Source organism: Cynoglossus semilaevis, chromosome 10, assembly GCF_000523025.1.
Source record: "Cynoglossus semilaevis isolate Cse_v1.0 chromosome 10, Cse_v1.0, whole genome shotgun sequence".
In the NCBI taxonomy this organism is placed as follows: domain Eukaryota; kingdom Metazoa; phylum Chordata; class Actinopteri; order Pleuronectiformes; family Cynoglossidae; genus Cynoglossus; species Cynoglossus semilaevis.
The window spans coordinates 18,157,837-18,166,830 of NC_024316.1; the positions used below are offsets into that span (position 1 = coordinate 18,157,837).

At 45.1% G+C, this 8,994-nt stretch overlaps 2 protein-coding genes across 2 annotated transcripts in view; both read left to right on the plus strand.

Moving 5' to 3' along the window:
- cacna1fa (calcium channel, voltage-dependent, L type, alpha 1F subunit a) overlaps positions 1–3,307 on the plus strand; it is an 18,280-nt gene extending 14,973 nt beyond the window's left edge. Inside the window, exons 37-41 of the mRNA XM_025059159.1 lie at positions 461–634; positions 724–1,106; positions 1,685–1,797; positions 1,898–2,227; positions 2,653–3,307. Coding sequence (XP_024914927.1) covers positions 461–634; positions 724–1,106; positions 1,685–1,797; positions 1,898–2,227; positions 2,653–2,859 — 1,207 coding nt within the window. The 3' untranslated portion in view covers positions 2,860–3,307. The remainder of the gene's footprint in view (positions 1–460; positions 635–723; positions 1,107–1,684; positions 1,798–1,897; positions 2,228–2,652) is intronic.
- Positions 3,308–4,761: 1,454 nt separating this feature from the next.
- sypb (synaptophysin b) overlaps positions 4,762–8,994 on the plus strand; it is a 12,521-nt gene continuing 8,288 nt past the window's right edge. Inside the window, exons 1-2 of the mRNA XM_025059160.1 lie at positions 4,762–4,921; positions 6,844–6,909. Coding sequence (XP_024914928.1) covers positions 4,904–4,921; positions 6,844–6,909 — 84 coding nt within the window. The 5' untranslated portion in view covers positions 4,762–4,903. The remainder of the gene's footprint in view (positions 4,922–6,843; positions 6,910–8,994) is intronic.

Genomic DNA, 8,994 nt, shown 5'->3' on the forward strand with positions numbered 1-8,994 from the left:
AACATTTTGGACCTCCCTCCAAGGACCAAAAAAAAAAGCCCTAAATTCACACGTGTCATGCTAAACTGAACAACATTTTCTGTTTTATTGTTATTGTTTATTTTGTGGGTAAAAAACTAGATTATAGTCTGCCCTTTTTTACTAAGTGCTCTGGCGCCCCCTCACGGAAGGTTTGGGTAACTTCTACTGTACGGAACAATGGTTGAAACAATGTAGTCAGTGTTATTCACACAGTAAACAGCCCTACAACAGGAAATGACGTCAGTACTGAACACAGACGTGTCAAACAGTAAATAAAGGGAGGTTTATGAAATAAAATCAAGACTTAAAAAAGTAAAATATTTATTTCTTATGCTGCTAGTTTTCTTCAACATAAAAGTCTATGTTATATGAAACTCATCCAATCAGAACACTGCGATTTATTAACTGTCTTTTAATCTCTCTTCGATGTGGTGAACAGGGTGGAGCCCCTCAGTGACATGCCTCCTCCTCCTCCTCCACCTCCTCCACCTGCACCTGTAGAGATTCCAGGAGGTGGAGACCTTGTACGTGAAGAACCGACTGTGGCACCAACCAGGACTGAGCAGGTTCATGTCAGTGAAGGAGAGGCTGTGAACCTGGCTTCAGTTGACAGGTGACTACATTCCACAACATAAAATCTAAAAATGTCCATTTCCATATAGGAATGCTTTCATTAAAAAAACTGACTTTTGACCTTGACAGCTACCCGTACCCAGACGCTGTCTCACCCGTGCCGTCAGACACCGGCTACAACGGACAGAGCTTTGACGCAGCCAGCAGCTTCGGGGAAATACCTTACGACAGCAACGATTCCAACGGCTTCATGAGCAACGGTTACAGTAGCACCAACATGTACGGAGGCAGCCTCGCCGCCAGCCCCACCCCCAACTCCACCGACGGCTACGGCCTGAACGGCTACTCTGGCTACGACAAAAACGGCAGCGTCGTCAGCACCAACGGGAACGAGAGCGTGGTGAGCGACTACAACGGAAGTGGAGTCAGCGTGAGGAGCTTCGGATACAACGGAAGCGAACACGGTGGATCGCAGTTTGTCAGGAGGCGGCTCCTTCCTGCCATACCTCAAGGTGAGACCATCACAAAGGTCGAGGACGTGTTGGACAGAGTTGATTTGTCAGGGTCTGGGTTTTGGTTCTTTACTTTGATTCTTGATTGTATTGTCGTGATGAATTCTTGTGTTTTTACCACAAATATTTCCTTCATATTCTTTTAATTATTTACTCGTTCATAGAACCATGTGCTGCTCTTGGTTTTACGTCAAGAGTTCTGTCCTGGTTTGGACTGTTTCTGCAGAGTTTGCAGGTCATCACAGTATAAAAACACGCAGCCTGGGGACTCTCAACTGTTCTCTCTAAACTACACGTCAAACTCAAGGCCCGCGGGCTGAATACGGCCCGCAGCATTTTTATATATGGCCCACGGGAGCTCATCTTGACTGTTTGTATCTCTCTATGTGACTCTGTAGTGGATTGGAGAACTTTCCAGGGTGTAACACTGCCCCCACTGGTGACAGCTGGGACAGCACTAGAATATATATGATGTCATATTTATTCCTGTTTATATTTTCAGAGAGTGGTTGTTTTTTATTCGTACATGTTGCTCCGTGTTCTAACAGGTTCTTCACGCTCTGTTCTCTCTGTTCCAGATCGTAAGCCTGTTTTTAACCTCCAGTGTCTGAGGCCTCAGAGCAGTGTGGATGATCTCCCTGTTCCAGGGAACTATTGTGGAAACACATCTCCGTCCAGAGCCCGTCTGCAGGTACCGTCCTCGTCACTTCATCAGGGGTCGGAAAATGTTGAAGACCTCTGTCACAGACAAACGTTCTGTTTGGTTCTTGTTCTTCTGTCACTTGTCTCAGGCCCAGCACAGTCTGGACTCCCGGCCCAGCAGCGTCTCCTCCATGTCGTCCGCCTCCTGGGCCAACACGGCAGCAGCTGGCACCACTCCTGTTCCGGGAGTGATCGCCCCCTCAGGGCGCAGGGGGAAGCTCATCTACACGCCCATGATCCTGGTGGACGAGGCCACGGGCAGCAGCCAGCCGCTGTGGAGCGACGGCTCTGCCAGTCTCCCGGCAGGAAGTCGTCCCGCCTGGTACCCCGGCCAGACGAGGACCTTCACCAGCATGAGGGTGCCGCCGGCCCACATGGGCTTCATGAACAAAGGCAGTGCAGACAGTCTGGTCGAATCAGTGAGTCTGTTTGAGTTACACACCTTTGAGTTCCAAAAGTTTTGGACGTTGATCGCACAGCAGGACGTCCTAGTACATTTACTGTGTTTGTTGAGTTACACAACTTTGAGTTCCAAAAGTTTTGGACGTTGGATTCACATAAACTACTGTACAAATATAATATTATTATTATTATTATTATTTTATCAGTTTGTTCATTGGCTTTGGACACATGCAAACAATCTTTAGGTCACAGGGGTCATTAGGTTAGGATTGGATTCAACGATTGAGAGTTTAAGGGGGGCGGAGCTTCAACTGCTGCAGCTCTCACATGAACCAGAGCAGAAAAGTGTCACTTAAATACATTTCAATACACAATTCCTGTTGACAGAGAATTCAGAATCTGGGCAAAATCTTGTCTCTAATTTCTGTTTGTCTACTTCCAGATCTTGATCTCCGAGGGTCTCGGCATCTACGCCAGAGACCCCAAATTTGTGAACTTTGCCAAGAAAGAGATCGCCGAAGCCTGCCACATGAGCCTGGACGAAATCGAGAACGCCGCCTCCGACTTGATAGCGCGCGGCGCCGCCCGCTCCATGTCACGTTTTGAGGAGGAGCTGGCTGATGAAATGAACTGTGTCATTTCCTACTGACGTCAACCACAGACAGAACATGTGTGAGAGAGAGTGCATTACAGCTGAGAAGAAAGAAAAAAAAAAAGCCTTTTTTTGTGGTGGGTCGTGTCGTGTTCTGTGGAGACGAGTGACGAGATTTGACACAAATGGAAATCTGTTTTTTTTTTTCCTGCCTCTAGGACGTGATATGACATGTTTGCAAATGCCAAATAACACATTGATTTACTGTGGTCTACGGTGATCTAATGTAAGGGTTCTCAACCCCTGGTCCGGGTGCCGGTTCGGAGGTCATTTGGTACTGGACCGCAGCGGGAAACGGAATAAAGTCTAAAAGATGTTTTATTTTTAAAATGGAATGATCCTTTAACGATCAGGAAAGGAAAGAATCTGCTGAAGATGTCGGCGAATGACAGACATATATATATATTTAAATATATATATTTATATGTACATATAGAGACATATAGAAGAACCATGTAGCTGTTTGTTCATGTTAGGAACAAACCAGTCTGAAAGACGTTGTGAAAGAAAATTAGGTCAGGATGAAAGAGTCTGTTTCCTGAATATTTTCTGATTTCCGTCACTAGTTTTAGATGTTTTTAAAAATATGAGGTCAGTTTTGTATAAAAGAAAAATAATGTGTATATAAGTGTGACTGACAGGTGGTCCAGACGGGTCAGGGTCCGGCGTCGGACAACTTTGTTCTGTCAATTACTCGTCCACTCGTGCTTCGTCAGCGTCTCCAGAAAATGTTTATTTCTTATTTACATTAAAAATATTCCTTGAGTAAATAAAGTTATTTGTAATTTCTGTTTTACAACCAGGTTTTCATTTCATATGAAAAAAAAAAATTCTGTTTTGGATTTAATCAAAACTTTTAGTGTTTTTTTTTTCCACTGTTTTTTTGGATATAAACAACAACCAAAGAATGATTCATTTTTGGAAATGAAGCAGTTTCTAAAATTTCCAATTTTACAAACTAATGCAGTTTCTTCAGGGGGAAAAAATATATTTTATAGGGAAAAAAATGACAAAAAAAATCCTTTAAAAACCTGCTCACATCAAATGAATAAATCCCTGTTTTATTCTCACCAGAATAAAATAGTATTTTTTTGTTTCATATTCATATTTAATTTCCTCATGTTACAGTATATAGGAGTTCTTTTTGTTGATAGTTTGATAGATTTTCTTAGCAGTACTACAGTATGACGGGGCTGTGCAGGACTGCAGTAAATATATACTGTACTGTAGTACTGCGTTATATAATCATCCATTAATGGACAAACATCTGGGTTCCTCTGCACACACACACACAGAGCTGCTGTATTGTTTGTCTCCCTCCTCATCACCTCCTCCTCTAACTCCTCCTCCTGCTCTCCTTGTTTTTTTCACAGACATCCAGGTTTAGAATGAACTCCTGGTTCCTGGTCCCTGACCTGCAGCAGCTGAGAAGTCTTTCTCCGTGACCTTCTCTCTCCCCCTCTGAACATCTCTCCTCCTCACCTCCTCTCCTCCTCCTCCTCTCCTCCTCTCCTCCTCTCCCCCTCTGAACATCTCTCCACCTCACCTCTTCTCCTCCTCTCCTCCTCTCCTCCTCTCTTCTCCTCCTCTCCTCTCCTCCTCTCCTCTCCTCCTCCTCTCCTCTCCTCCTCTCCTCTCCTCCTCCTCTCCTCTCCTCCTCTCCTCTCCTCCTCTTCTCCTCCTCTCCTCCTCTCCTCCTCCCCTCCCCTCCCCCTCTCCCCCTCTCCTCCCCTCCTCTCCTCTCCTCCTCTCCTCCTCCTCTCCTCTCCTCCTCTCCTCCTCCTCTCCTCTCCTCTTCTTCTCTGTTCTCTTATCTGCCCTGCAGGCAAATCTCATCTGCCTTAGAATAAAGCTGCGCTGTGATTGGACAGACGGCCGGTGGATGTGTAAGACGTCACGACGCCTCGCACGCGTCCTCACAGCAGGTCGTGACGCAGTCCGGCTCTTCCTCCTGGGCGTCTTCCTCCCCTGGGCTGTTCCTGATGTGACGGCCTCCTCCCTCCGCCCCTCTGATCCTCTTATCTGCGAGTAAGCGGCCAAGATGGATGTCGTGAACCAGGTAAGCTTTCTGTGGAGGGTTAATCATCTATTTTGATCATAACTGACTCCTGCTGTTGTCGTCAGTTGCGTTTTTATTCGTCTTGTGCGTCGTGCGCCGCGGCAGATTTGTTTGTTTGTGGGTTTTGGGGTTTTTTTTTTGTCAATATGTAACAAAGTCGCCGTTTTGTTGTGGTTTTTTTTTTTTCGTTTTTTTTTTTTTATCGTCTTCGCGACATCGGGAGTGGAAACGGAAATGTTTGCACGCAGATGAAATGTGCATGTGTGTGTGTGTGTGTGTGTGTGTGAAGGGCCGGACGGGGCAGATGGTGCTGGGCCACGGATGCTGCAGCAGGAAGGTGTAGTCGTCGGTTGAAAACTGTCCACAGACTGCTGCAGCGGTGACATTAGGCAGATGATGGGAGGAGGCAGCAGCAGCAGTGGCAGCAGCATCAGCGGAGGAGCAGCAGGAGGAGCAGCAGCAGCAGGAGGTGGAGGAGGAGGTGGAGGAGGAGTCACGGCCCAGAATACGCCTCTTTATTATTTAATATTTTTATTATGATCTATTCACGCGTCGCCGTGTCTTCAGTGAAGATGAGAAAAAACAAAAAAACAAAAAAACCACCATCCGTGCTACACACACACACTCACACACTCCGTCGTCTTTGCGGTGCCGCATTCACCTGCACAAAAAAAAAAAAAATTTAAAAAAAATTCCTCTGCTCACCATAATTCCAAAATACAGAGGTATTCTCAGAGAGCAGGCGCCACACGGTGGAGGAGCGGTCAGCCCTCCTGCCTTACAGCAAGAATTTGGAACCAACAACCGCATATTTTACATATTTAAAAACAAAAACAAAAATGTACTCATTTGGAAAGCGGGGCCTGTTTAGTTGAACACCGCACTGACACGCCGGCAGGAATTGAAGAAAGACAAAGTAAGTAAAATTGGATCGTTTGCCGTGGTACACACTAATGTTCCGCGGTGCAGTAGTTGGACCACACTCCGTATCGACTCTCTCACGTACTTATAGAATCCCTTGGTACTAGTGCTGCCCCCTGCCTGTGTTTTCTGTAGGCCCGCTGAAGTACATGTCCAGGTGGCCTACGACTGGAGGGTTGTGGGCTCCATTCCTGCCTTGATGTTTTTCATGTAAATGTTTTTAAATGTGTAGTTAATTCATCAAAAATTGTTTTCAAAGTAAAGTCTGGTTCCAGCGTTTTCAGGGGTGTACAGCTCAACAGCTCAACCGTCTCTCGTTTACCCAGTACCCTACCTCCCCCCCATCTGTGATTAACCTTAACCCTAACCCTGTGATCCCCCCCCCCCTCTCCCGCACCGTCCCACTCGGTGCTTTAACTATAATCGGTCGTCCAAAGTCTGAATGTCTGACTAATTCTTCTGGAGAATTTTTTAATTTAAGTGTTAAATGGTTTAAATGGGTAAAAATACTGATTTAAATCCTTGTTAGTTTAACTCGTTTCGTTCCATCTTTCCTCGTTATAGTTGTTATTTACAAGTCAGAGGTTTAATGTCCACCAGGGGGGGAAGAGGAAGTGGGGGAGGGGAAGACTACGGTGGCTATTTTTAACCAAACCACACTCGACATTAGAACACAAACCCTAAACATTCTGGCCTCACTGAGGCTTTGGCTGCTAGTTAGCACGAATGCTACTGCTAACTTCAAGTCAGAAATATATTTTATACATATCTGTTATCAAATGGAACATTATTATTAACCCTTTAATGTACAACTGGTCAGATCTCTGGTAGTACTAGTACTTGAAAACTGCAGTTTAATTAGCTGTAGCAAACAGAGGGGTGGCAGGCCAGCAGATGGCCAGGCCTGTGGGCTGTAAGGTCCAGCTAACTGTGGTAATCTTCATCATCATCTTCATCATCATGATGCTGGTTTCACCTCCTTGTGTTTGTGTTTCTAACAGTTGGTGGCCCAAGGGCAGTTCACCGTAATCAAACAACCTCTGGGATTTATAAAAGTTCTCCAATGGGTAAGTCCTATTTTTTTACTCATTTATTACTGCAGTAAAATACCGTAAAAAAAACAAAACAAAAAAAACCTCAACACATTTTGTGTATTTTATTTCAATTACTGTCTCCATCAAAACAATCCTTCCTGGTTTTATTTCAATTCCTGTCTCCATCAAAACAATCCTTCCTGGTTCTGATGAACTGGTGACCTTGTTTCACTCAGAGGTCAAAAAGCTCCAATGACAGAGACTCGGTGGAATCAACCAATCACAGCTGCAGCCTGTTTAACGTCGTCTCTGCTTCATGTCGACTCATTTTACTCCCATTCAGGCGTCTGAGTACTGCTTAGATGTTCTTCATAAATATGGGTGAGGTAATTTGGGTGAGGAGTATCTGTGTCCTGGTGGGGGGGAGAGGGGGGTTGAGGGGGGGTGATGCTGATCCTGCTCCCCCCGCAGGCCAGAGCTGGAGACACCAGCAGGATGTATTACATCACTGTAGTAGAGTGTCAGTCCACTGAGACACGCCATGACAGTTTATCATACGCTTCTCAGATCACATGACCTCTGCATGCACGTGCCTGCACAAACTCCTCCACCAGGTGGCAACGCGCTGTAGACCGACCCAGTCGGGGAGGAGCAGAGAAGGATGTCATGGATTATATAACGGAGCGCAATCATCTATATGTATGTTTTTTAATTCAATTAAAATATATCTTTATATTTAGGACTTCAGAGCAGAAAAAACAGATCAAAATGTTTTTCATTTATATATTTCTGATTTATCAAAAAGACAAAACTGCAGCTGTTATTGTGCTTTAATTTAAGCTCTATTTTTAAGATTTTTTAGATTTAAGATAAATGACACGTTTTAACAGTGGTTCCCAAAGTGAGGGGCGCGTCATATTTAATAGTCATCTTTAATAGTCATATTTAATATCTGTATTTTTTGATATTGGTACAATTTGTCCTTTTATTTCTTAATTTCAACAGACTTTTTTTAGAAGAAAATAATATAAATGTGCACTAGGAGGCGCCACAGAAGTCTTATCTACAAAATGTGAACCACAGCTTCAGGGTGTTGTCTGCTGAAGAACGCAGGGGTAAAAAAAAAACCTCTTCCACAGACTAATTAATCAGAGCTCTGTTTTCTCCTTCAAATCCAAACATTCGCCTTCTCCTCTCAGCTCTGTTTTCTCCTTCAAATCCAAAAAGCTTTTTTTTTATGGAACATCCTAACGACGGTGAGGCTGACGGTTGGACACACTGTGCCACTGTCAGTCGTCCTGTGTACGACGCAGCATGGTGTGGCTGTGTTTTCTCCACTGCAGTTTGTTTTCTCACCACACTGCTGGGAAAATTACCCAGACAGGCCTCAGAGCTACGGCTACGGCTACGGCTACGGCTACGGCTACGGCTAACTGAACCAGCTGCTCTGATTTATGGAACCCAAAGCTGCTTCTTTTGTTTCTTCTTTTCTTTTGCTAGTCATGTATTTTCTTTAAAAGAAAAACGACATCTAATCGCTCAAGGTCTCATGGTTTTTGCATCTGTGTGTTTTCTGTTGTAGCTAACGTTAGCGCTGGTGTCTGTACCAGGCCTATAGTAGCTAATGTTAGCTCAGGTGGCTGAACCAATTTTGTTGCAGCTAGCGTTAGCTCTGGTGCCTGTACTCACAACCACATGTTTTGCAGTGAGGTGATACTGTGGAGGTGAAGTTTTGCTTCGTGATGTTTCCTGTGCAACTCGGCAAATGAACTTTAGGTGCATTACCGCCACCTATGGGCCAGAGGAGTTTTATTGGTACTACCAGTGAGTCCGTTCACTTGTGGACTTGAACCTTCTGTTGGATGTTGTAGCCTGGTAGTAATACATGACTCTGTAGTCCTTCCCTGGAGCTGTGTGAGTGTGTGCCAACACCTCATCTCTGCCTCCCTGGGTCATAGCCAGCCCACAGCCAATCAGCAGCCTCGCCTCAGAAGCCAGGATCCATGAGTCATCCGTCAGAGGGCCTGCGTGCCTGAGCGTCAGAGCAGAGGCGGAGCTGCTGAAGCTGCTTTTTCTGGATTATTACGGCCGTGCATCGCCAGCAACACACTGTTTTCT